At 51.1% G+C, this 27624-nt stretch overlaps 1 protein-coding gene across 1 annotated transcript in view; it reads left to right on the top strand.

Annotated features, from left to right (window-relative positions):
• Nucleotides 1–4680: 4680 nt before the first annotated feature.
• The window catches only part of KCNK5 (potassium two pore domain channel subfamily K member 5), a 39302-nt gene continuing 16358 nt past the window's right edge, over nucleotides 4681–27624 (top strand). Inside the window, exon 1 of the mRNA XM_069768312.1 lies at nucleotides 4681–5148. Within this exon, the coding sequence (XP_069624413.1) occupies nucleotides 4963–5148 (186 nt within the window). The 5' untranslated portion in view covers nucleotides 4681–4962. The remainder of the gene's footprint in view (nucleotides 5149–27624) is intronic.

The following is a 27624-nucleotide window of genomic DNA, read 5'->3' as shown; positions in this document are numbered from 1 at the left end:
GTAGCCCCCCAGTAGTGGGGTCTCCCTCTGCTCTCAGGTGGGGTGTAGCCCCCCAGTAGTGGGGTCTCCTCTGCTCTCAGGTGGGGTGTAGCCCCCCAGTAGTGGGGTCTCCCTGCTCTCAGGTGGGGTGTGGCCCCCAGTAGTGGGGTCTCCTCTGCTCTCAGGTGGGGTGTAGCCCCCCAGTAGTGGGGTCCCCTCTGCTCTCAGGTGGGGTGTAGCCCCCCAGTAGTGGGGTCTCCCTCTGCTCTCAGGTGGGGTGCAGCCAGGGCAATGTGTGTAGCCCCCCAGTAGTGGGGTCTCCTCTGTTCTCAGGTGGGGTGTAGCCCCCCAGTAGTGGGGTCTCCTCTGCTCTCAGGTGGGGTGTAGCCCCCCAGTAGTGGGGTCTCCCTGCTCTCAGGTGGGGTGTGGCCCCCAGTAGTGGGGTCTCCTCTGCTCTCAGGTGGGGTGTAGCCCCCCAGTAGTGGGGTCCCCTCTGCTCTCAGGTGGGGTGTAGCCCCCCAGTAGTGGGGTCTCCCTGCTCTCAGGTGGGGTGTGGCCCCCAGTAGTGGGGTCTCCTCTGCTCTCAGGTGGGGTGTAGCCCCCCAGTAGTGGGGTCCCCTCTGCTCTCAGGTGGGGTGTAGCCCCCCAGTAGTGGGGTCTCCTCTGCTCTCAGGTGGGGTGTAGCCCCCAGTAGTGGGGTCTCCTCTGCTCTCAGGTGGGGTGTAGCCCCCAGTAGTGGGGTCTCCTCTGCTCTCAGGTGGGGTGTAGCCCCCCCAGTAGTGGGGTCTCCCTGCTCTCAGGTGGGGTGTAGCCCCCAGTAGTGGGGTCTCCTCTGCTCTCAGGTGGGGTGTAGCCCCCAGTAGTGGGGTCTCCTCTGCTCTCAGGTGGGGTGTAGCCCCCCAGTAGTGGGGTCTCCTCTGCTCTCAGGTGGGGTGTAGCCCCCAGTAGTGGGGTCTCCTCTGCTCTCAGGTGGGGTGCAGCCCCCCAGTAGTGGGGTCCCCTCTGCTCTCAGGTGGGGTGTAGCCCCCCAGTAGTGGGGTCTCCTCTGCTCTCAGGTGGGGTGTAGCCCCCAGTAGTGGGGTCTCCTCTGCTCTCAGGTGGGGTGCAGCCCCCCAGTAGTGGGGTCCCCTCTGCTCTCAGGTGGGGTGTAGCCCCCCAGTAGTGGGGTCTCCTCTGCTCTCAGGTGGGGTGTAGCCCCCAGTAGTGGGGTCTCCTCTGCTCTCAGGTGGGGTGCAGCTCCCCAGTAGTGTGGTCCCCTCTGCTCTCAGGTGGGGTGTAGCCCCCCAGTAGTGGGGTCTCCCTGCTCTCAGGTGGGGTGTAGCACCCAGTAGTGGGGTCTCCTCTGCTCTCAGGTGGGGTGCAGCCCCCCAGTAGTGGGGTCCCCTCTGCTCTCAGGTGGGGTGTAGCCCCCCAGTAGTGGGGTCTCCTCTGCTCTCAGGTGGGGTGTAGCCCCCCAGTAGTGGGGTCCCCTCTGCTCTCAGGTAGGGTGCAGCCAGGGCAATGTGTGTAGCCCCCCAGTAGTGGGGTCTCCTCTGCTCTCAGGTGGGGTGTAGCCCCCCAGTAGTGGGGTCCCCTCTGCTCTCAGGTGGGGTGCAGCCCCCCAGTAGTGGGGTCTCCTCTGCTCTCAGGTGGGGTGCAGCCCCCCAGTAGTGGGGTCCCCTCTGCTTTCAGGTGGGGTGTAGCCCCCCAGTACTGGGGTCTCCTCTGCTCTCAGGTGGGGTGTAGCCCTCCAGTAGTGGGGTCTCCTCTGCTCTCAGGTGGGGTGTAGCCCCCCAGTAGTGGGGTCCCCTCCGCTCTCAGGTGGGGTGTAGCCCCCAGTAGTGGGGTCTCCTCTGCTCTCAGGTGGGGTGTAGCCCCCAGTAGTGGGGTCTCCTCTGCTCTCAGGTGGGGTGCAGCCCCCCAGTAGTGGGGTCCCCTCTGCTCTCAGGTGGGGTGTAGCCCCCCAGTAGTGGGGTCTCCTCTGCTCTCAGGTGGGGTGTAGCCCCCAGTAGTGGGGTCTCCTCTGCTCTCAGGTGGGGTGCAGCCCCCCAGTAGTGGGGTCCCCTCTGCTCTCAGGTGGGGTGTAGCCCCCCAGTAGTGGGGTCTCCTCTGCTCTCAGGTGGGGTGTAGCCCCCAGTAGTGGGGTCTCCTCTGCTCTCAGGTGGGGTGCAGCCCCCCAGTAGTGGGGTCCCCTCTGCTCTCAGGTGGGGTGTAGCCCCCCAGTAGTGGGGTCTCCCTGCTCTCATGTGGGGTGTAGCACCCAGTAGTGGGGTCTCCTCTGCTCTCAGGTGGGGTGCAGCCCCCCAGTAGTGGGGTCCCCTCTGCTCTCAGGTGGGGTGTAGCCCCCCAGTAGTGGGGTCTCCTCTGCTCTCAGGTGGGGTGTAGCCCCCCAGTAGTGGGGTCCCCTCTGCTCTCAGGTAGGGTGCAGCCAGGGCAATGTGTGTAGCCCCCCAGTAGTGGGGTCTCCTCTGCTCTCAGGTGGGGTGTAGCCCCCCAGTAGTGGGGTCCCCTCTGCTCTCAGGTGGGGTGCAGCCCCCCAGTAGTGGGGTCTCCTCTGCTCTCAGGTGGGGTGCAGCCCCCCAGTAGTGGGGTCCCCTCTGCTTTCAGGTGGGGTGTAGCCCCCCAGTACTGGGGTCTCCTCTGCTCTCAGGTGGGGTGTAGCCCTCCAGTAGTGGGGTCTCCTCTGCTCTCAGGTGGGGTGTAGCCCCCCAGTAGTGGGGTCCCCTCCGCTCTCAGGTGGGGTGTAGCCCCCCAGTAGTGGGGTCCCCTCCGCTCTCAGGTGGGGTGTAGCCCCCCAGTAGTGGGGTCCCCTCTGCTCTCAGGTGGGGTGTAGCCCCCCAGTAGTGGGGTCTCCTCCGCTCTCAGGTGGGGTGTAGCCCCCCAGTAGTGGGGTCCCCTCTGCTCTCAGGTGGGGTGTAGCCCCCCAGTAGTGGGGTCTCCTCTGCTCTCAGGTGGGGTGTAGCCCCCCAGTAGTGGGGTCCCCTCTGCTCTCAGGTGGGGTGTAGCCCCCCAGTAGTGGGGTCTCCTCTGCTCTCAGGTGGGGTGTAGCCCCCCAGTAGTGGGGTCCCCTCTGCTCTCAGGTGGGGTATAGCCCCCCAGTAGTGGGGTCCCCTCTGCTCTCAGGTGGGGTGTCGCCCCCCAGTAGTGGGGTCTCCTCTGCTCTCAGGTGGGGTGTAGCCCCCCAGTACTGGGGTCTCCTCTGCTCTCAGGTGAGGTGTAGCCCCCCAGTAGTGGGGTCTCCTCTGCTCTCAGGTGGGGTGTAGCCCCCCAGTAGTGGGGTCTCCTCTGCTCTCAGGTGGGGTGTAGCCCCCCAGTAGTGGGGTCTCCTCTGCTCTCAGGTGGGGTGTAGCCCCCCAGTAGTGGGGTCCCCTCTACTCTCAGGTGGGGTGTAGCCCCCCAGTAGTGGGGTCTCCTCTGCTCTCAGGTGGGGTGTCGCCCCCCAGTAGTGGGGTGTCGCCCCCCAGTAGTGGGGTCTCCTCTGCTCTCAGGTGGGGTGTAGCTCCCCAGTAGTGGGGTCTCCTCTGCTCTCAGGTGGGGTGTAGCCCCCCAGTACTGGGGTCTCCTCTGCTCTCAGGTGGGGTGTAGCCCCCCAGTAGTGGGGTCTCCTCTGCTCTCAGGTGGGGTGTAGCTCCCCAGTAGTGGGGTCCCCTCTACTCTCAGGTGGGGTGTAGCCCCCCAGTACTGGGGTCTCCTCTGCTCTCAGGTGGGGTGTAGCCCCCCAGTAGTGGGGTCTCCTCTGCTCTCAGGTGGGGTGCAGCCAGGGCAATGTAGCCCTCCAGTAGTGGGGTCCCCTCTGCTCTCAGGTGGGGTGTAGCCCCCCAGTAGTGGGGTCCCCTCTGCTCTCAGGTGGGGTGTCGCCCCCCAGTAGTGGGGTCCCCTCTGCTCTCAGGTGGGGTGTAGCCCCCCAGTAGAGGGGTCTCCTCTGCTCTCAGGTGGGGTGTCGCCCCCCAGTAGTGGGGTCTCCTCTGCTCTCAGGTTGGGTGTAGCCCTCCAGTAGTGGGGTCCCCTCTGCTCTCAGGTGGGGTGCAGGACAATCTGTGTAGCCCCCCAGTAGTGGGGTCTCCTCTGCTCTCAGGTTGGGTGTAGCCCCCAGTAGTGGGGTCTCCTCTGCTCTCAGGTGGGGTGCAGGACAATCTGTGTAGCCCCCCAGTAGTGGGGTCTCCTCTGCTCTCAGGTTGGGTGTAGCCCCCAGTAGTGGGGTCCCCTCTGCTCTCAGGTTGGGTGTAGCCCCCAGTAGTGGGGTCCCCTCTGCTCTCAGGTGGGGTGTCGCCCCCCAGTAGTGGGGTCCCCTCTGCTCTCAGGTGGGGTGTAGCCCCCCAGTAGTGGGGTCTCCTCTGCTCTCAGGTGGGGTGCAGCCCCCCAGTAGTGGGGTCTCCTCTGCTCTCAGGTGGGGTGTCGCCCCCCAGTAGTGGGGTCTCCTCTGCTCTCAGGTGGGGTGCAGCCCCCCAGTAGTGGGGTCTCCTCTGCTCTCAGGTGGGGTGTCGCCCCCCAGTAGTGGGGTCTCCTCTGCTCTCAGGTGGGGTGCAGCCCCCCAGTAGTGGGGTCTCCTCTGCTCTCAGGTGGGGTGCAGGACTATGTGTGTAAACTTTCCGCAGAGTTGGAGAGGTTGCAGCGGGGGGAGAAGCCTGGACGGTGCTCGGTCGCGATAGTCCCGGGGCGGTGTCAGTCCCTATCTCCTCCCTGCTTCACTGTCTACAAATACGATCCCCAGTGAGTCAGTGCAGCACTAGACACGTGTCTGCCCGCGGTGCTCCCGGCGCCTCCATGCTGACGCTCTCCGGGGCTCCGGCTTCTGTCCCGCTCTTTCTTTGCGCTGCCGGAAACTTGTAAAACAAACTTGTTACATTGTATCATAGAAAAGTTGGTCAGCAACAGCGCGCATGCGCGGAGGGTGCACCGAATTCAAACAGCTGGTGCGAGGGGCTCCCATAGCAGAGTGCAGGAGGCGGGGGTCCGGCTGCTCCTCCACGACCCCCATGCCCTGGTGAGAGCGCAGCAGCCGTCATGGTGGACAGGGGGCCCCTCCTCACCTCGGCCATCATCTTCTACCTGTCCATAGGGGCAGCCATCTTCCAGGTGTTGGAGGAGCCCAACTGGAAGCAGGCGACCAAGGAGTTCGATGAGAGCAAGACCAAGATCCTGCACAAGTTCCCCTGCCTGACCCTGAGGGACCTGGAGGACATCCTGGAGGTAAGAGACCCCTATCAGGAAGGCTCATCCGCAGCGGGGACCCCCAGTCACTGTCTGATGCAACCACAACCCTGGGACCCGCTCCTGAAATCCTCTGTGCTGCTCGGGCACTTCAGATGTCAATGATAAGTGACTTGTGTGGACTGGACGGTATGGGGGGGGGGGGATAGTACTGGGGGTCCACAGTGGCTGCTGTCTGTATGGGGGCAGTACTGGGGGTCCACGGTGGCTGCTGTCTGTATGGGGGGCAGTACTGGGGGTCCACGGTGGCTGCTATCTGTATGGGGGGCAGTACTGGGGGTCCACGGTGGCTGCTATCTGTATGGGGGGCAGTACTGGGGGCCCACGGTGGCTGCTGTCTGTATGGGGGGGCAGTACTGGGGGTCCACGGTGGCTGCTGCCTTTATGGGGGGGCAGTACTGGGGGTCCACGGTGGCTGCTGTCTGTATGGGGGCAGTATTGGGGGTCCACGGTGGCTGCTGTCTGTATGGGGGCAGTATTGGGGGTCCACAGTGGCTGCTGCCTTTATGGGGGGCAGTACTGGGGGTCCACGGTGGCTGCTGCCTTTATGGGGGGCAGTACTGGGGGCCCACGGTGGCTGCTGTCTGTATGGGGGGGCAGTACTGGGGGTCCACGGTGGCTGCTGCCTTTATGGGGGGGCAGTACTGGGGGTCCACGGTGGCTGCTGTCTGTATGGGGGCAGTATTGGGGGTCCACGGTGGCTGCTGTCTGTATGGGGGCAGTATTGGGGGTCCACAGTGGCTGCTGCCTTTATGGGGGGCAGTACTGGGGGTCCACGGTGGCTGCTGTCTGTATGGGGGGGGGCAGTACTGGGGGTCCACGGTGGCTGCTGTCTGTATGGGGGGGGGCAGTACTGGGGGTCCACGGTGGCTGCTGTCTGTATGGGGGGGGCAGTACTGGGGGTCCACGGTGGCTGCTGTCTGTATGGGGGGCAGTACTGGGGGTCCACAGTGGCTGCTGTCTGTATGGGGGCAGTACTGGGGTCCACTAGAGGTTTGTTAGACTCCGGGTTCTCACTGGTTGTAGTGATGTTGAGGGTCCGGTGTTTGTATATTTATATGATCAGATGACACAGCTGCAGTGTTGTGATGGCCGCACCACATTGATCGACGCTGTCAGTAACGAAGCGCCATATTCATGGGGGCCGACTGATAACGACTCCACTGTCTTCAGTAGAAAGTGCTGAAGTCCTCTCCTTATTACAGGTCAGGACTGTAATGTTTTATAACTGGAGACATTGTTACTTTGTATCCACTGACCTCAGGGACAGAATGGAACTTTCTCCTTGGGATCCGTTTTCAGTGGGGTTTTTCCTTTTTTTTTTTTTCTTATATTTTGAAGCAAATTCTGCCCCAAAAGCCGCAGCAAAATCTTCTTCAAATACTTGTTCTATTGAAATCAGTGTTCACACAATGCTGTTTTTTTTTTTTTTTTTTTTTTTTTGTAAGGTGGGAAAACAAATTAACACTTAAATCTTAAGATGTTTCTTGCCGGCGGGAAAAGGGGGAAAAACTTGACCACTGAACTAATAGAAATAGAAAAGACCTTCGCATCCCCACCGCATGCAGCTTCTGAGAAATGCTCTACAGGCTGTGTGCACACGTAGGAAATGTGGTGCAGAATTTTCTGCCCTAAATCTGCATCTCCTGGCAGAATCCGCAGGTGCAGTTTTTGTGCAGATTTTATCATGGAGGGGCGCAGTAACGCTGCAGAAGTGCACAAAAGAAGTGACATGCACTTCTTTGAAATCTGCAGCGTTTCTGCGCGGATTTTTCTGCACCATGTGCACAGCTTTTATTTTTTTCAGATTGATTTACATTGTACTGTACGTCACGGTGCAGATCTGCAGCGTTTCTGCACTGCAAAAAATGCTGCGGATCCGCAGAAAATCCGCAACGTGTGCACATGCCCTAAAGGAAAAATCGTATAATTTACTGTCCAAATAAAGTCCATGGGGGAAGCGAGGGGGTCGCTGGTGCCAGGAGCGTGAATCCGGGGTCTCTTTGCCCCAGATATTGCCACCATCACTGTATACTGTGCAGGGGGGCAGTCTCTGGATACATTTTTGGCTGATTTATGGATGCACTTTTTTTTTTTTTTAAGGGAAAGTCTGCTTCTTAGAAGTGAAGGCGTTAATGTAATTCTTTGCGCTCCACCCATATAATTCACAGTGTGACTGTGGGGGGCTACATTGTATAAAGTGATGGAGCAGAGCGGTGTGGAATAATCATTAGTCTTCAGATCTCTATATTTGTGGCGGGCAGGAATGGGGGTCTGGGTGATCGCCCCTCTTCTTCCTCCTTGTCATTAACTGCTTCCCTCCAGACTCCTTGTGAAGGAGTGGTCCGGGAGATAATGTCTTCATGGGCGCTGAGATTAGCGCTGCCAGTTGTCAGTTTTTCCGCTGTCAGTGTATGTGCACACGTCAGGATTTCTTGCAGAAATTTTCCTGACAAAAACCAGACATTTCTGCCAGAAATCTGCATGCATTTTTGACGCGTTTTTTCCCAAATGCATAGAATAGCGGGAAAAACGCAGAAAATCCACAAAATTAATGAGCATGATGCTTTTTTTTTTACCGCGATGCATTTTTTTTTTTCGCGAAAAAAAACGCATCAATGTGCACAAAACATGCAGAATGCATACTAAATGATAGAATGCATAATGTATGCATTCTTAATGAGTTTTTATAGCATTTTTAGCACGATAAAACGCGAAAAAACCTGAACATGTGCACATAGCCTCAGTGGCTGAGCAGATGATGATCTGGAGAGATCTGGGATCAGTCACCTGCAAAAAAAAAAAAAAACCCTTTTATTTAAAAGTAAATCCTAAAGTTTAAAGCCCCGTGTCCTCTCCTGCTCCACTGAGTGCAGGGCGCGCCGGCCACTGAGGTCGACTCCACCTGCGGTGACTGAAGCGATTTGGGGCCAGAGGACGCCGTTTGTGGAAGTGACGTCGGCCGTTGTTGTTGTTGTTAGGAAGTGACTGTACCATCGGCCTCTTCTGTGTTTGCTTTCTCTTAGGCTCCTTTGTGCTCCTCGTTGGTCACCTGCTCCTCCGATCATCCTGTCATTAGAATTTGGCTGAGGTTTCTGGTGGCGCTTGCGGCCATTTTCCTGTGCCCAATGGTCAATCAAATGGGTGATTCTGATGGAAAGCTGGAGATGAGCGGCACAAAGCGTCCGGCGGCCTCTTCTCTCCGCTTTCCAGCCACATAGACATAACATTGGTGATGGCAGCACGAGTCTGGTTACATAGTGATTTGGCATCACCAGGGAAGTGGAGGGGCTCAGGGGGCAGTGTGGGACCCCCACATGATGGCGCTGCGGTGGGGGTACTTGGGGCGTTTCGGATGGACTTCCCCTTTAATGAGTGTTTGTGGTTTCTGTGTACATTGCTGCAGTCTGCCCTGTACTCTGCCACTTGTTAAGGATCTGAGGACTGAACTAGAAAAACAGGTTCCCCAACTCCGCGAGCGTTCATTGTCTGTCCCCATAAGTGTCCCACAAGGTGGCGCTGTGTGGGGAGGGCTGGGACTTGTGGTGTCGCTGCTCTTGCGCCCTGCTGGATCCAGGTGTAAACATTGTTACTGGTTGTCTAGAAGAAACATTAGGAAACAATGTAGCTTGTCATCGTCACGGCAACAGGACACACTGCTGTACATGGATGTGAAATGGGCACGGACTGAAGACCCCTCCTCCCCGTCCCCCACGAACCATGTGAATCCCGGCAAAAAACGTAAGGGTTCGAATAAGCCAGAAGTAAAATGAAGACCCCCACCCACCTATTCCTGGGGTTTGTGCAGTTCGTCTCTGGTCACATTTTCATTATTTCTGTTTCATTATAGGAAATTAAATTAAAAAATAACAGAAGCGCCGGACCCCTCACACCGGCGTAGCGCGTCCCGGCCAGACTGTGGGTCCATGACCTGAACTATCGGCGTTCTCAGGATCTCGGCTGCTGGTATCTGGGCGCTGGATTCACACTCGGCCAGCAGATGTTCAAAGGCTCCAACATTATCACCTCTGAACAAAGTCTTAGCAGGCCCCTTGACTATATATTTATAACTTGCAGCCATTTATTATTGGTGGACTTTCCATATTCACCCTCTGTAGCGACCAAGAAAGGTGACGTCTTGTCTTTTGAGATTGAAGCTTCACAGGTCCAACTTCTTAAATGCTGCTGAGAATACGTACAAGAACGTGTCTGCATATCCATCCTTTCACCCCCCACCCACAGATGCCAGTGATTTTGTCTCTAACATCATGTCCTCCCTCTATCTAACACTGAATCCAGTACTGATCTCCTTGTGGATCCTCCTCCACTAGCCTTCCAGTGCCCAATATGACCATCTCCATGTCTGGTTCCACCATTACTCCACAATAACACACTCGCTGTCGTGATCATATTTAACTCTGATCTTTCCATCACTCGTTCATGTCACCTAAACCTCAAAAACTTCTCTAGAATTCAACCTTTTTTGACCTTTGACTCTGTAAAATGTCTTTCTGCTTCTTATTCATTCTCGTCTGTGCCAATCAGTCTCCATGTTACTAAACTCTCCCCTCTCCAATCCGTCCTGAATGCAGCAGCCAGGATCATATTCCTGTCCAGCCTCTACAACAATGCCTCCACCCTGTGCCAGTCACTACACTGGTTTCCCATCCGCTATAGGGTCCAATATAAACTTGTCTCGCTCACAAAGTGCTCCATGGTTCAGCACCATCCTACATCTCCTCCTCATCTCTACCTGTCCTCTCCACAGTGCTGCACCACCCTACATCTCATCTCTACCCGTCCTCTCCACAGTGTTACACCAACCTACATCTCCTCATCTCTACCCACCCTCTCCACAGTGCTGCACCATCCTACATCTCCTCCTCATCTCTACCCACCCTCTCCACAGTGCGGCACCACCCTACATCTCCTCCACATCTCTACCCACCCTCTCCACAGTGCGGCACCACCCTACATCTCCTCCACATCTCTACCCGTCCTCATCTCTACCCGTCTCCTCCACAGTGCTGTACCACCCTACATCTCCTCATCTCTACCCGTCCTCATCTCTACCCATCCTCTCCACAGTGCTGCACCACCCTACATCTCCTCCTCATCTCTACCCATCCTCTCCACAGTGCTGCACCACCCTACATCTCCTCCTCATCTCTACCCGTCCTCTCTACAGTGCTGCACCACCCTACATCTCCTCCTCATCTCTACCTGTCCTCTCCACAGTGCTGCACCACCCTACATCTCATCTCTACCCGTCCTCTCCACAGTGTTACACCAACCTACATCTCCTCATCTCTACCCACCCTCTCCACAGTGCTGCACCATCCTACATCTCCTCCTCATCTCTACCCACCCTCTCCACAGTGCGGCACCACCCTACATCTCCTCCACATCTCTACCCACCCTCTCCACAGTGCGGCACCACCCTACATCTCCTCCACATCTCTACCCGTCCTCATCTCTACCCGTCTCCTCCACAGTGCTGTACCACCCTACATCTCCTCATCTCTACCCGTCCTCATCTCTACCCATCCTCTCCACAGTGCTGCACCACCCTACATCTCCTCCTCATCTCTACCCATCCTCTCCACAGTGCTGCACCACCCTACATCTCCTCCTCATCTCTACCCGTCCTCTCTACAGTGCTGCACCACCCTACATCTCCTCCTCATCTCTACCCATCCTCTCCACAGTGCTGCACCACCCTACATCTCCTCATCTCTACCCACCCTCTCCACAGTGCTGCACCATCCTACATCTCCTCATCTCTACCCACCCTCTCCACAGTGCGGCACCACCCTACATCTCCTCCACATCTCTACCCACCCTCTCCACAGTGCGGCACCACCCTACATCTCCTCCACATCTCTACCCGTCCTCATCTCTACCCGTCTCCTCCACAGTGCTGTACCACCCTACATCTCCTCATCTCTACCCGTCCTCATCTCTACCCATCCTCTCCACAGTGCTGCACCACCCTACATCTCCTCCTCATCTCTACCCATCCTCTCCACAGTGCTGCACCACCCTACATCTCCTCCTCATCTCTACCCGTCCTCTCTACAGTGCTGCACCACCCTACATCTCCTCCTCATCTCTACCCATCCTCTCCACAGTGCTGCACCACCCTACATCTCCTCATCTCTACCCGTCCTCTCTACAGTGCTGCACCACCCTACATCTCCTCCTCATCTCTACCCATCCTCTCCACAGTGCTGCACCACCCTACATCTTCTCCTCATCTCTTCCCGTCCTTGCCACAGTGCTGCACCACCCTACATCTTCTCCTCATCTCTTCCCGTCCTTGCCACAGTGCTGCACCACCCTACATCTTCTCCTCATCTCTTCCCGTCCTTGCCACAGTGCTGTACCATCCTACATCACCTCCTCTGTCTACCACCGTCCCCGTCCTCTCCAGCGCTGCATTGCTCTACATCTCATCTGTCTGCCATCCCCCCCGCGCCCTCCCTTCCACTAAAGACCTAAGACTAACATCCTCAATCCGAACCTCCAGTCTCCAGGACTTCTCTCATGCTGCACCCATTCTTTGGAATCCACTATCCGGGACAATTCGATTAATTCCCAATATTCAGTTTTGAGCGTGGCCCTTCTTTGGGCTGGCCTATTGCCTCACTTATGTAACGATTCCTGTTTTGCCCCTACCAAATTTTCTTACAAACCAGGCCCCTGGTAGCATCTGCTCACGTCCTACATGCACTTGTCCGTACACACACACCGGCCGGTGACCGTGTCATGCAGCGTTATGTGAATCCAGTATTTATTGTAATGGTGTCCGGACCGTACATGACGGCACGTTCTGCCTTGTGTCCCCCCATCTCCTGGCGCAGGACCCTCGCTCCTCCTGTAACCGGTAAACTGTTATTCTGTGATGTCATCATGGTCCGCTCACGTCTCTGCGTATTGTACAGCGCTGCAGGGTATGTTGGCGCGATAGAAATAAGAACTCTGGGAGTTAACCCATTATTGTCCGGCTGTGCAGTCTGGACAGAACATGACGGTTCCTCCACTGACGGCGCGGCTAATAACGTGCAGCGATTTTTATTCCTTAGATTTGTTGTTTTTCTTGGCTTTTGTCGTGGACCTTAGCAGCTCGTCTTGCTTTGCGGAGCTGCCAGGGAGCGAGGTCAGCGCACTATTCAGAGAGGGGAGCGGCGGACGTGTGTGACCTACTTCTGCTCCTGTGCGCTTTCCAAGAGCGATGTGAACATGGAATCCTGAGAAACCGGAACGTCATGATGGAACTGCAGCGTGTGGGCGCTAATATATATGCACACTGACATGCGCTGCTGTGAGGTTCTTGTGCATCCGCACACACTTCTCTCTCGGCGGGGTCCTTGCTGCCGCGTGGCGACGTCTTTCTCTCCTTGTCGCCACCGCACGGCGATGTGTCTGCACATGGTAATGGGAGGATGACGCTGGAGATGGCCCGCGCCTTCAGAGGTTCGTGATGCCTCTTATTCATGGTGAATTGTTAGGCAAATAACACTGGGGAACAATTTGAAAAATTTTTTCTGTTGAGTTAGGTTTTTGAGCTGATTTATACTAAAATTGGCATGCTGATTCCAAAAATGTAGTCAGTTTTTTTTCTAGCACGTCAAGTTTTTCCTCCACAACTTTCCTGCCAGAGAAGCACAATTGCACTGATATCTGTAATATGACTTGTTATCTGATTACAATTCGACTCATATAGAGCTACGTGGCAACTTGTAAGAGTAGTCACAACTGAGACAGTGCGGTGAGAGGTGTGTGCAGCTCCCAATACGTCATAATTATCAATATCTTTATCATAGTAGGAATAAATAGGGTTTGTGATAGCTTTTCTCTTTACATTGGGCGCTTAGTTGTAATTTATATATCTTTTATGATTTTTTTTCTTTTTTAGTTTTCAAAGCTTGTAACTTTCCATCTCAGTGTTTTATTTATATATGTACATATTTCCTTTGTTTCAGATCATGTCTGCTCCTTCCTCTCGTCGTAAATGCCTATTTGTACTATTTAAAAAAAAAACAACAAAAAAAAAACAACACTTTTTAGGTACAGTAGTTTACATATTTTTGAGAAGACAAAAATCCTATAGTTCAAAAACTTGACGTGATAGAGAAAAACTGAGATCATTTCTGGATTCAGCATCCAAAAATTAATTAAGAACAGTTGTCTGACCTAACTCCTAAAATAATTGTGTTCCCCAGTGTAATCTGGTGCTAACTAATCCACTTTCCGAGGACCCATGCTTGGTGATGTGGGGGTCTTCGGGGGGAAGGGGGTCCTGTGAATGGTCCGCTGTGTGTCCGGTGTCTGTCGGAGGCTCTGAATGAGTCTTCTATTCAGAGTTCACCGCTGTCAGTGTATGTGCACATGTCAGGATTTCTTGCAAAAAGTTTCCTGACAAAAACCGGACATTTCTGCCAGAAATCCATAATTACATAGTTACATAGTTATTAAGGTTGAAGGAAGACTATAAGTCCATCTAGTTCAACCCATAGCCTAACCTAACATGGTGATCCAGAGGAAGGCAAAAAAAACCCATGTGGCAAAGAGTAAGCTCCACATTGGGGAAAAAAATTCCTTCCCGACTCCACATACGGCAATCAGACTAGTTCCCTGGATCAGCGCCCTATCAAGGAATCTAGTGTATATACCCTGTAACATTATACTTTTCCAGAAAGGCATCCAGTCCCCTCTTAAATTTAAGTAATGAATCACTCATTGCAACATCATACGGCAGAGAGTTCCATAGTCTCACTGCTCTTACAGTAAAGAACCCGCGTCTGTTATTATGCTTAAACCTTCTTTCCTCCAGACGTAGAGGATGCCCCCTTGTCCCTGTTTCAGGTCTATGATTAAAAAGATCATCAGAAAGGTCTTTGTACTGTCCCCTCTTATATTTATACATTAAAATAAGATCACCCCTTAGTCTTCGTTTTTCCAAACTAAATAGCCCCAAGTGTAATAACCTATCTTGGTATTGCAGACCCCCCAGTCCTCTAATAACCTTTGTCGCTCTTCTCTGCACCCGCTCCAGTTCAGCTATGTCTTTCTTAAACACCGGAGACCAGAACTGTGCACAGTATTCTAAGTGTGGTCGAACTAGTGACTTGTATAAAGGTAAAATTATATTCTCCTCATGAGCATCTATGCCTCTTTTACTGCATCCCATTATTTTATTTGCCTTTGTAGCAGCTGCCTGACACTGGCCACTGAATATAAGTTTGTCATCCACCCATACACCCAGGTCTTTTTCATTGACGGTTTTGCCCAGAGTTTTAGAATTAAGCACATAATTCTACATCTTATTACTTCTACCCAAGTGCATGACCTTACATTTATCCCCATTAAAGCTCATTTGCCATTTATCAGCCCAAGCTTCTAGTTTACATAAATCATCCTGTAATATAAAATTGTCCTCCTCTGTATTGATTACCCTGCAGAGTTTAGTGTCATCTGCAAATATTGAAATTCTACTCTGAATGCCCCCTACAAGGTCATTAATAAATATGTTAAAAAGAAGAGGGCCCAATACTGACGCCTGTGGTACCCCACTGCTAACCGCTACCCAGTCCGAGTGTGCTCCATTAATAACCACCCTTTGTTTCCTATCCCTGAGCCAGCTCTCAACCCACTTGCACATATTTTCCCCTATCCCCATTATTCTCATTTTATGTATCAACCTTTTGTGTGGCACCGTATCAAAAGCTTTTGAAAAGTCCATATACACTACATCCACTGGGTTCCCTTGGTCCAATCCGGAACTTACCTCTTCATAGAAACTGATCAAATTAGTCTGACATGAACGGTCCCTAGTAAACCCGTGCTGATACTGGGTCATGAGGTTATTCCTCTTCAGATACTCCAGTATAGCGTGCCTTAGAATGCCCTCCAGGATTTTACCCACAGTAGAGGTTAAGCTTACTGGCCGATAATTTCCAAGTTCAGTTTTTGTCCCCTTTTTGAATATTGGCACCACATTTGCTATACGCCAGTCCTGTGGCACAGACCCTGTTATAATGGAGTCTTTAAAGATTAAAAATAATGGTCTATCAATGACTGTACTTAATTCCTGCAGTACTCGAGGGTGTATCCCATCCGGGCCCGGAGATTTGTCAATTTTAGTGATTTTTAGACGCCGCCGCACTTCCTGCTGGGTTAAGCAGGTGACGTTTAATGGGGAATTTTTATCACTAGACATTTTGTCGCCATGGGATTTTCTTGTGTAAATACTGATGAAAAAAAGTCATTTAGCATATTGGCCTTTTCCTCATCCTCATCCACCATCTCACCCAGACTATTTTTAAGGGGGCCAACACTATCATTTTTTAGTTTCTTACTATTTATGTAGTTAAAGAATATTTTAGGATTATTTTTACTCTCTCTAGCAATGAGTCTCTCTGTCTCAATCTTTGCTGCCTTGATTTGCTTTTTACAGAATTTATTTAATTTTCTGTATTTATTTAATGCCTCCTCACTACCTACTTCCTTTAATTCTCTAAATGCTTTCTTTTTGTCACTTATTGCGCCCCTTACAGCTCTATTTAGCCATATTGGTTTCCTCCTATTTCTAGTATGTTTATTCCCATACGGTATATACTGTGCACAGGTCCTATCCAGGATGCTAATAAAAGTATCCCATTTTCTTTGTGTATTTTTGTGTCTCAGGATATCGTCCCAGTTAATTGCACCAAGATCCTCTCTCATCCGTTGGAAATTTGCCCTCCTGAAGTTTAGTGTCCTTGTAACCCCTCTACTACACATCTTTTTAAAGGATACATGAAAACTTATTATTTTGTGATCGCTATTTCCCAAGTGACCCCCAACCCTTATATTTGATATGCGGTCTGGCCTGTTGGTTAATATTAGGTCTAGCAGTGCCCCCCTTCTTGTTGGGTCCTGAACCAGTTGTGAAAGGTAATTGTCTCTCATAATTGTCAAAAACCGATTACCTTTGCTGGAACTGCAGGTTTCTGTTCCCCAATCTATTTCAGGGTAGTTGAAGTCCCCCATAATAATGACTTCTCCTTGAGTCGCAGCTTCATCTATTTGCTTTACGAGGATATTCTCCATTGCTTCCATTATTTTTGGAGATTTATAACAAACCCCTATCAGTAATTTATTATTTTTTCCCCCTCCCCTTATCTCCACCCACAGGGATTCTACATTTTCATCAAATTCACCGCATGCGTTTTTGTTTTTTTTGCATTTTTTTTTGTGCGGTTTTTCCCAAATGTCTAGAATTGCGGGGAAAACGCAGAAAATCCGCAAAATTAATGAACATGATGCTTTTTTTTACCGCGATGCATTTTTTTCGCGAAACAAAACATGCAGAATGCATTCTAAATGATAGGATGCATAATGTATGCATTTTTAATGAGTTTTTATAGCATTTTTAGCGCGAAAAAAAACGCAAGTAAAACCTGAAAGTGTGCACATAGCCTTAATGCTGAACTTTTCCTCCGTGACACAAGACAGTGTCCTGTGCCGTATACAGTGCGAGGCACCAGTCTCCTCACCTTGGCATGCCAGGGTGAGGAGACATGTCACTCTCCGCAAGGAGAAACGTTACCCCTTTGGCCCCGTTATACAGCGGTCGCTCGGAGGGACAGTGTCACAATATCTCGATCTCTATATTATGTGTCTTCAGGTTTTATCCGCCTTAGCCAATACCTAGATATGGATTTCCTCCTTGTCTTCTAATTTTAGATATTTCTTCCTTCCACTATGATTCCTGCTGATGGCGGCCATTGATCTGCCACATGAGGGTGGCCCTGTTCTCCCCTGGGATCATGAATGCAGTTTCATCATGGTCGTCATTCTGCAGGTTAAAGCTCCCATCCTGCACGTGTCGGTCTATACTGTAGTTTAGGAATTCCATTCTTCCACCAGGAGGCTCAGGATGAGCAGAATGCCAGGTCCGCAGAGCTGCAGCTCATGGTATGGGCCTCCTGTTCTGATGAATGTTGCTTTCTTTTGGGCAGATATTTTTGGCGCAGCCTCAGACCCCCACACTCCAATTCTGCGCTGTCCCTCTGCACCTGCAGTTATGACGGGGAAGTGGATTCTGCTGACATCGGCGCAGCGTTTCCTGGAGGCCTCTGATCTGCTGAGACTGGATGAGTGCGCAGAGCAAAAGTGACTGTCAGCAGCGAGGCCGAGACAGAAAGGTCTCCTTCAGCAGGTCACAAAGGATCTGATCTTCCCACCAGCACCACAACTCCCAGCCAGGATCTGTTATGGTATTACTACATGCAGTAATCAGTTCTGAATGTATCATATTTGCAGTAATCCCATAATGTCATCTACATGAGCTGTTCATCCTGAGCATTCTGGTTCATCAACACTGACACTCGTACCGGCAGAATTCTTAGAAAGAAGATAATCATTCCTTACGCCTTTGAAAATAACATGCCTGTAATTGTGACACTTTGCCTTTAAGAGATTTGTGGCAGTGTTACATTGTTTCATTATCTCCCATCCAGTATCAAAACTTTGTCCCCAGTGAGACAGACTGAACGGATCGATGCATGAATTGTGGTCATGATTCTTTGCAGATGACTCCATTGAGGAGGGCCGAGGCCCGAGGAGGCGACTATGCTGCTGAGGAGGCGACTATGCTGCTGAGGAGGGCCGAGGCCGGAGGAGACGACTATGCTGCCGAGGAGGCGGCTGTGCTGCCGAGGATGAGATCAGCGGATCTCCAGCTCCTCTCCGAAATATTACCTATAGATGGAAACTGTCAGCAGATAGGCCAGCTTCTCCTGCTGATCTTCTGTCTCGGTATCCCATCGCCTGCGATTATCCAGAAGCCATGACAGCGGCCGTCCCGTGTAGTGACGTCCCTTCTATGCCTTTATGGCGAACTCCACCCAAAACCTCTTTCTTTCTTTTTTCTTTCTTTCTTTCTTTTTTCTTTCTTTCTTTTTTCTTTCTTTCTTTCTTTTTTCTTTCTTTCTTTTTTCTTTCTTTCTTTCTTTCTTTCTTTCTTTTTTCTTTCTTTTTTCTTTCTTTCTTTTTTCTTTCTTTCTTTTTTTTCCCCACATTTTCTCCTGAATCCCGCAGTTACTGGAGTGGATGTGAATCATCTGTTTCGCACTACATCATGGCCCCTTGTCTTCTCTGGGTGGAGTGGTCCTTTCCTCGGAGTCGCCCCAGTTTTCCTCCGGACCACCCTGTGCCTTCTCCCATCGCTTTGCCGGCTGATGGCCTCTTCTGTGAGTCGCATTCCTTGGGCGTTGGGTAACTGGGGAGTTTACGGCGCGGAGCCGGGTGTCTGTTTTGTAGGGCTCTCGTGCACGAGTCCAGGATTTCCTGACCTCCACATCCACATCCTATTCCCATGCCGTGAAGGCTCCGCAGGTTGTGCTTATGCTCCATTCTCGAGGTGAATGGCCGGTGGGTTGGCGTGGTCATGTGACTGTGTGCGTGATGCCAACATAGTTCCTGGACTGGTCACTTTTGGTACTGATTAGATGGTAGAGGGGCAATTCTCATCCAGGAAGACAAGTGTCGTCCTGCTCTGTCCAATATGGCGGTTCCTTCCCTTACTTGTCCGAGGACTGAAGATCTGAGATTTTCTGAGGACCTGCCAAGTTTAGGGAACATGGTCCTTACATGACGGTAGTATACGTCTGTTCTGTGGGCTTTTCTGACTCTTCTTCAGAATGAGACTAGAAAATACACAGAAGTCTTCAGGTTTTAGATGAGTGAATTCTTGGGTTTCTTTTAAGACAAATAAGAAGGAATCCTGCCTGAAGGAGAAGGGTCTCTAGATCAAAACTGATGGACTACGACTATGGTGGTCATGACTCTGAAAGGGGTCCTCGTCCAACTTTCCCATGTCCCCCGACGTGACTTGTTCTACATCTACAGGGGACAAGCTGAAGCCAAGCGCAAAGACTTGTATTCCCAGCTGCCTCCTCCATCCATGACCTGCATCTGTGATGATGAATTCCAGGAGCCCATCTGTCTTCTGGAGTCACCACACAAAGCCCCTCAGACCATAGGGGCAGCTCTCAGGTCTCCTCTGGAATGGAAAAACTCAGATCAGCTTCCGGCCAGAAGTCTGTAACCTTCACTGCTCAACATGTGGCTCAGACGCCTGATAATGTGTTTTCTCTACCTCTTATCTTGTGTAACATGTACCGTATGTCTGATCCTGGATTTCCAACTTCCCTGATCCTAACTCATAGCAGGTGTTTACACTGACGGGCAGGGAAAGACTGAAAACCACGTAAATGGCATAGGATATCCCCTATGTACAGAAATATCACTACTATAATACTGCCCCTATATACAAGAATATAACTACTATAATACTGCCTACTGTGTACAAGAATATAACTACTATAATACTGCCCCTATGTACAAGAATAGAACTACTATAATACTGCTCCTATGTACAAGAATATAACTACTATAATACTGTCCCTATGTACAAGAATATAACTACTATAATACTGCCCCTATGTACAAGAATATAACTACTATAATACTGCCCCTATGTACAAGAATATAACTACTATAATACTGCCCCTATATACAAGAATATAACTACTATAATATTGCTCCTATGTACAAGAATATAACTACTATAATACTGCTCCTATATACAAGAATATAACTACTATAATACTGCCCCTATGTACAAGAATATAACTACTATAATACTGCCCCTATGTACAAGAATATAACTACTATAATACTGCCCCTATGTACAAGAATATAACTACTATAATACTGCTCCTATGTACAAGAATATAACTACTATAATACTGCCCCTATGTACAAGAATATAACTACTATAATACTGCCTACTGTGTACAAGAATATAACTACTATAATACTGTCCCTATGTACAAGAATATAACTACTATAATACTGCCCCTATATACAAGAATATAACTACTATAATATTGCTCCTATGTACAAGAATATAACTACTATAATACTGCTCCTATATACAAGAATATAACTACTATAATACTGCCCCTACATACAAGAATATAACTACTATAATATTGCTCCTATGTACAAGAATATAACTACTATAATACTGCCTACTGTGTATCTGATGAGTAAGAAGTTACTTTTCATCCTTTCCCGCTTTGTCAGTAATGTTATTTTTCTTCCTCCTGTTACATGTATGTATCACATTACTTCCTCATCATCTTTGATTTTTCAGATTTTCTTCCTCTTTCTTGCTCCGTTCCTTTTCTCTGGCTCTGAGTCATGTTACATGTGGGATATGGAACCTCCTCAGTCCATCACACGTGGTGGGAGGATAATTATTTAGTTTGGGGGGTCCACATTGGGGGAGGAATGATGGTTTGCAGTTTTTGGGTTTGACCTGTTCCCAGGGCCATTGATGTGTCGGGAAGGGAATGGTTGAGGTCAGACAGAAAAGCTTTCTTTGTAGCGAGCAGTTTCCATTCCTTCAGCTTTGGGTGTTGATGGAAAGTGTCCGGGGTCCCGGGGGCTTTTGAGCTCCTTTTGTGGTCTGCGCTGCCTCCTGATATGAAGCGCTTCCATTGTGTCTCCTGCATGTGATCTTCTTGGTGACGTAGGACATGAGATACATTGTAAGGGCTTGACGTGGACACAAGTCTGTAGGCTTTGTGTCAATGCTTTGGTGTCTAAGGAGCCAGATGCGCTGTGGGGTGGGGTTTTGGCATAAAATATATGACCAGCCCCATACAGACTCTTGTAGAAAAAGTAATGACCCCCCACGGGGGGAAGACTTGGGGTATATGCACACGCTGCGGATTACTCTGTGGATTTTTCCAGACTGATTTTGGTAAATCCGCAAGTGACCCGCACTGCAGATTTCCTGCGGAATTAACTCCGATTTACAGCAAATTTTGTGCGGATTCCACCTGCGGATTCCTATTGAGGAGCAGGTGTAAACAGCTGCGGAATCCACACAAAGAATTGACATGCTGCGGAATAAACAACGCTACATTTCCCCCCCTTTTTTTTTTTTCCGCAGCATGTGCACTGTGGATTTTGCTTTCCATGTGTTTACATGGTACTATAAACGCAGGGAAAACTGCGGCGAATCTGCAGCGTGTGCACATAGCCTTGCAAAATGAAAACCTTGTAGCCACTGTGTATCTTCTTGTCTAGAAAAATGTGAGAAAGTGCTTCTAATGGAGTATTGGCAGGAACGTACAGATGTGAAGCCTGGACACTAAAGAAACAAGACAGAAGACCAGTCAACGCCTTCAAAATGTGGTGCGGGAGAAGGACGTTATCAATACCATGGAGGGCAAGATGAACAAACCTCAATTTGGAATGAATCAAGTCAAGATCTTTCACCAGAAGCAAGAATCGCCGAGCTACGACTTGTCTACTGTGGACACATCCTATGTAGTGACCACTGGAGAAGGACATCATGGTCTGAAGAACAGAAGGAACATGGCAAAGATGAAGACCAGTATCAAGGTAACGTTGGCGAAGACCCTGGTGGACCCATCTAGGCTGCACAAGATCCATCTTCCTTGTTCATTGATCAAGTCACCATGGCTTCAGATCAAGCCAAAGGCCATTAAATAATTAGCACTAAATCCATCATGGCCCCACAAATGACCATGCTCGGACCCCCACATTGTGTATTGCAGATGGGTTTTTGACAACTTTCACCTGCATAGCAAATATAAGGTCCAGGGGCCTCGCCATCATGAAGTTTGGTGAATACACAAATGACCCCACCACTGAGGACCTGCTCATCTCTATGTTCTCCCCTCTTCCCATCCCCTCCAGGCCCTTCCAGCCTTCACAGTTTATTGACTTTGGGTGTCAATCGACGCTCGATGGCTTCCTCCAGCCGCAGTGTTTGCTCACACAACACTCCACATTCCCAGGAAATAATAGATCTCGTGACAAGACTTTCATTTGGACAGTTCCCCGCTCTACCTCGTGTATTTGCACATTCTGTCACCGTAGCAAAATGTCTGTATATAATAGAAGTGAGGAGTCGGGGACTGGAACGTCCCTCGATGTAAGTAACTTCCTGCCAATAAAAAAAAATTAAAAAATGTGAATTGGTTCACTCCTCATAATAATATTTATCCACCCAAAACACTTTTTTTTTTTTTTTTTTTTTCTCATGGATTGAGACCTCGGGGCTGCGGTTTTGCATTAATGGACCCTAGGAGTAAGTGCAGGTGTCATTGGGCTGCATGATGTCAGCGTGGTGTTTGCCTCATGTGATCTGCAGGAACATCTGGTGAGACCGCCGCGCTGCCCGGCTCCGATGATGCAACTGCAAGTGTTCACACATCATCTGCCTCATGGTGAAGGAGAGCGGAGCTTCTGGGTGGATTGCCTTGCAGGACAGTGTCCACGGCCATGTTCATTCTTTGGCCAGTACCGGTCTTTTCAGAGGCGTAGCTAGGGCTTTGGTTCAGGGGACAAAGCTTCTGAGTGGGCCCCTTACCAGGTAACCTTGATTACAACTGGGCGACGCGCCCTAATAGTGGAGGAGAACATCCAGAGGTGACCGCGATCTTGCTGAAGATAATCTCTGTATAATGACCAATATGGATATTACCGCCATATGGCCAGTGGTAGATACCCCAATACTGAGCCGCTGCTGCCGTATGTGTCCCTATTACTGCCTCTGCTGCCGTATGTGTCCCTATTACTGCCCCTGATACCCCAATACTGAGCCGCTCCTGCCGTATGTGTCCCTATTACTGCCCCTGGTACCCAATACTGAACCTCTGCTGCCGTATGTGACCCTATTACTGCACCTGATACCCCAATACTGAGCCGCTCCTGCCGTATGTGTCCCTATTACTGCCCCTGCTACCCAATACTGAGCCACTGCTGCCATATGTGTCCCTATTACTGCACCTGATACCCCAATACTGAGCCGCTGCTGCCGTATGTGTCCTTATTACTGCCCCTGATACCCCAATACTGAGCCACTGCTGCCGTATGTGTCCCTATTACTGCCCCTGGTACCCCAATACTGAGCCACTGCTGCCGTATGTGTCTCCCTATTACTGCACCTGATACCCCAATACTGAGCCGCTGCTGCCGTATGTGTCCCTATTACTGCCCCTGATACCCCAATACTGAGCCGCTGCTGCCGTATGTGACCCTATTACTGCGCCTGATACCCCAATACTGAGCCGCTGCTGCCGTATGTGTCCCTATTACTGCACCTGATACCCCAATACTGAGGCGCTGCTGCCGTATGTGTCCCTATTACTGCCCCTGATACCCCAATACTGAGCCGCTGCTGCCGTATGTGTCCCTATTACTGCACCTGATACCCCAATACTGAGGCGCTGCTGCCGTATGTGACCCTATTACTGCGCCTGATACCCCAATACTGAGCCGCTGCTGCCGTATGTGTCCCTATTACTGCACCTGATACCCCAATACTGAGGCGCTGCTGCCGTATGTGTCCCTATTACTGCCCCTGATACCCCAATACTGAGCCGCTGCTGCCGTATGTGACCCTATTACTGCGCCTGATACCCCAATACTGAGCCTCTGCTGCCGTATGTGACCCTATTACTGCCCCTGATACCCCAATACTGAGCCTCTGCTGCCGTATGTGACCCTATTACTGCCCCTGATACCCCAATACTGAGCCTCTGCTGCCGTATGTGTCCCTATTACTGCCCCTGATACCCCAATACTGAGCCGCTGCTGCCATATGTGTCCCTATTACTGCACCTGATACCCCAATACTGAGGCGCTGCTGCCGTATGTGTCCCTATTACTGCCCCTGATACCCCAATACTGAGCTGCTGCTGCCGTATGTGCCCCTATTACTGCACCTGATACCCCAATACTGAGGCGCTGCTGCCGTATGTGTCCCTATTACTGCCCCTGATACCCCAATACTGAGCCTCTTCTGCCGTATGTGTCCCTATTACTGCACCTGATACCCCAATACTGAGCCTCTTCTGCCGTATGTGACCCTATTACTACACCTGATATCCCAATACTGAGCCTCTGCTGCCGTATGTGTCCCTATTACTGCACCTGATACCCCAATACTGAGCCTCTGCTGCCGTATGTGACCCTATTACTACACCTGATACCCCAATACTGAGCCGCTGCTGCCGTATGTGTCCCTATTACTGCCCCTGCTGTGTGGTTCTGTGCCCTCTAAAGCACCCCTCTATAATATAGTAATGCCGGGTGCAAGTGCCCTAGAAAACAGAGCCCATGTTTTGACCCCTAGAAAGTAATATTGCCATGTGTGCTCCTTTGATAGACACAGTAACCTGAGTTCCCCTATAACAATAAGTGCCCACTTTCCATTTAATAATGTCCCAAGTCTCCACACTGTACAGCTCCCCTATACACAGTATAATGCTCTCTTATACACAGTATAATGCTTCCTCACTGTATAGTACTACCCACACAGTATACTGTCCCCTTAGTAGCCCCCCAACTGTTTGATGGCTCCAACACTGTAATCCCCACACTGTACGATGGCCCCCTAGATGGCTTCCATATAGTACTGTATAATGCACCAGATCGTCCTAAATATAGCATAATGCACTCCCCATAGGCAGACCCTGTAGTATAAGGCAGCACCCCCATAGGCAGATCCTGTGACGTCATCGTTCGCACTGTCAGTGTCGGTGACGTCAATCAATGGCGGGGATGATGGGAGAAGGAGTGTAGCGCTCCTTCCCTGATCATTGTGGTCAGCTGTAGCGACTAAATGCCGAAACAGCTGACGTTGCGGTGATGGGCGGGGCCCACTGCTGGCACCGCCCCCCCTGCCTGCTCAGGGGCCCCGTAATGGCCGACGGCAGAGCAGGGAGATCGATTCTCCCTGCTCTGCCACAGAATGGAACTGTACGCTGCAGTTACAGTATTATAGCTCCGGGTGGGCCCCCAGAGCACCTGGGCGATTGCCCCCTCTGACCCTCCACCCCCCCCCCCGGTAACTACTGGGTCTTTTACATCGTTAGTTTTCCCGCACTACTGGTCTCCGCTGACTCGTGCAGAAGTGGTGACTTGTTTCTATTTACTTCTCCTGATTGTTCCACTACTGGTTACAAATGCTGAACGTGGCCTAAAGGGGTCTCCCGACTTTCCGGCGCAAATCACTTGGGGCAAAACCAAACTCTATCTGCAGTTCACTGTCTGACATGGAAACTTTACTCTCAACACTGTTGCTCTCATTTTTGGCACTGATCACAGCCATTCGTGTACGGACCTGTAGGTGCTCGCTTTGTAAGATAACACTTTACACATTTAGGGTATTTTTTAATTTTTTTTTTTTTTATTATAACCCCCCTTCCCCCTGATCCACGCCGACCTCCATCTGCTCCTCTTCTGTGGTGGTTGGTAATTATATACAAATTTGGACAATTAGCGAGGCAGCATGCAGACCTTCCTATATGATCCCACCTAGTAAATATGATCTCACCGTGTGCAGCTTTTGCACTGACAGGGACCTTTAGCGTCGATCATCCTGTACCTCCTGATTCAGGAGCTGACAGACAGGAACAGCAGAGAGAAGTCTTGAACTTTGGAGAGAGTTTTCGTTTTATAAATTATTGTTTCTTCTCGTACAATGCAACTTGTACAATCTTCGTCGCCCAAAAGAAAGTCTGAGGTCTTGACAGATGATACTCAATCCTTATTGAGCTTCCTGTGACTTCTGCCCCAGGCCGGTCTTATCCTGTGTCTTCAGGTTTTGGGGTGTCTAAGCCCTGTGACGCACAGCGCATCATTCCAGGTCACTTCCATCACAGATTGTCACTGTGGGTGAGTAAAGCAGATCTGTCGCCAGATTTCACAATGCAACCTGTATACGTTGTTACTCATTTATTAGGTGTAAGATTTATGTTCTATGAAACTTTGAATCCCAATAGATTCTACACCAATCTTCCGCCACTTAGCTTGATTGACAGCTCCTCGGCGTCCCTCCTCCCTGCTGAGATCTCGCTCTCCGCAGTGTCCCTCCTCCATGCTGAGATCTCGCTCTCCGCAGTGTCCCTCCCTGCTGAGATCTCGCTCTCCGCAGTGTCCCTCCTCCCTGCTGATATCTTGCTTTCCTCAGTGTCCCTCCTCCCTGCTGAGACTTCGCGCTTCACCGTGTCCCTCCTCCCTGCAGAGACCTCGCTCTCCTCAGTGTCCCTCCTCCCTGCTGAAACCTCGCTCTCCTCAGTGTCCCTCCTCCCTGCAGAAACCTCGCTCTCCTCAGTGTCCCTCCTCCCTGCAGAGACCTCGCTCTCCTCAGTGTCCCTCCTCCCTGCAGAGACCTCGCTCTCCTCAGTGTCCCTCCTCCCTGCAGAGACCCAGCCCTCCTCAGTGTCCCTCCTCCCTGCAGAGACCCAGCCCTCCTCAGTGTCCCTCCTCCCTGCAGAGACCCAGCCCTCCTCAGTGTCCCTCCTCCCTGCAGAGAAACCAGCCCTCCTCAGTGTCCCTCCTCCCTGCTGCGATCTTTCGCTCCACAGTAGCTGCTGTCAGTCCGGCTGAGTTAGTATAAGCTTTGGCTTTAGTTGGACTTGCATATAATGCTATTCTGAATATCCGTATTATTCGACCACAGCGACGTGGATTGTCACAGTAAGTAAGAGACAACCCCGAGTGTGCATGTGTTCAGTAGATGGGAGAAAGCAGTTCCCAGACTCCTCCAGAGGGGAGGACAAGCGGATCGGGCAGAGCGGGGGACCATATTCCACACCCCCTAACAATGGAGCGGGGCTGTAAGGTGATGAGGGAACCTCTCTAATCCCTGTCACCCGTCCATACAGGTGTACGGTTCCGCACTGAGGGGCACATGCTGCCCACACCGTCCCCTGTAAATGCCGCATCTCTGACGCTTGGGTTTGTCTCTGCTGCGCTCAGGACCTTCTCTGACCATTTCCCGGGGTCTTTTCCATTTCCTTCTGTGCATTCTCCCTCTCCCGCCTTTCTGCCCGGAGCTGCGTTCCATACATGTGGGTCTGCACTTTCCATCTTGGAGGATCGTTCTTGGGCCTTTACAATATATAATATTGTAATGTATCGCATAATGGGGTCCTCTATTCTGCCCGCACCGTGGTGGCAGTACGCCCATTTCTCCTTTCGCTCACGTTTGGGTCCTCATTGCCCCCCTTTATCAGGAGCCCTAAATGATGGTTGTTGGTTGGATCTTGAGGCAGAGCGGTTCTGACAACCTGTTATTTCCATGAATGAGGTTGTCACCAGGAGCAGGTGGAGACCCTGCGCCGTCTTTCTACAATCCTCCGGTTACTGCACAAGCTGCTGATTCCAGTTTCCTCGGCCAAACGCTCGGCAGCTGGGATGGAGGCGAGAGAACGCTGGTCCATTGCCACGACAGCTGCGGATTAGGTAGAACGGCGGCTCCGACACAATGTATCCACTGCTTCTTCGGTGAATTCACGTGAGCTCTTCATAGGGAGGTGGACACGAAGTCGCGTCAGACGGGAGGGGTAACGGAGT

Source organism: Ranitomeya imitator, chromosome 5 (assembly GCF_032444005.1).
Source record: "Ranitomeya imitator isolate aRanImi1 chromosome 5, aRanImi1.pri, whole genome shotgun sequence".
NCBI lineage: Eukaryota > Metazoa > Chordata > Amphibia > Anura > Dendrobatidae > Ranitomeya > Ranitomeya imitator.
The sequence above is the reverse complement of the archived record's forward strand: the minus strand, read 5'-3'. Positions and strand labels throughout refer to the sequence as shown.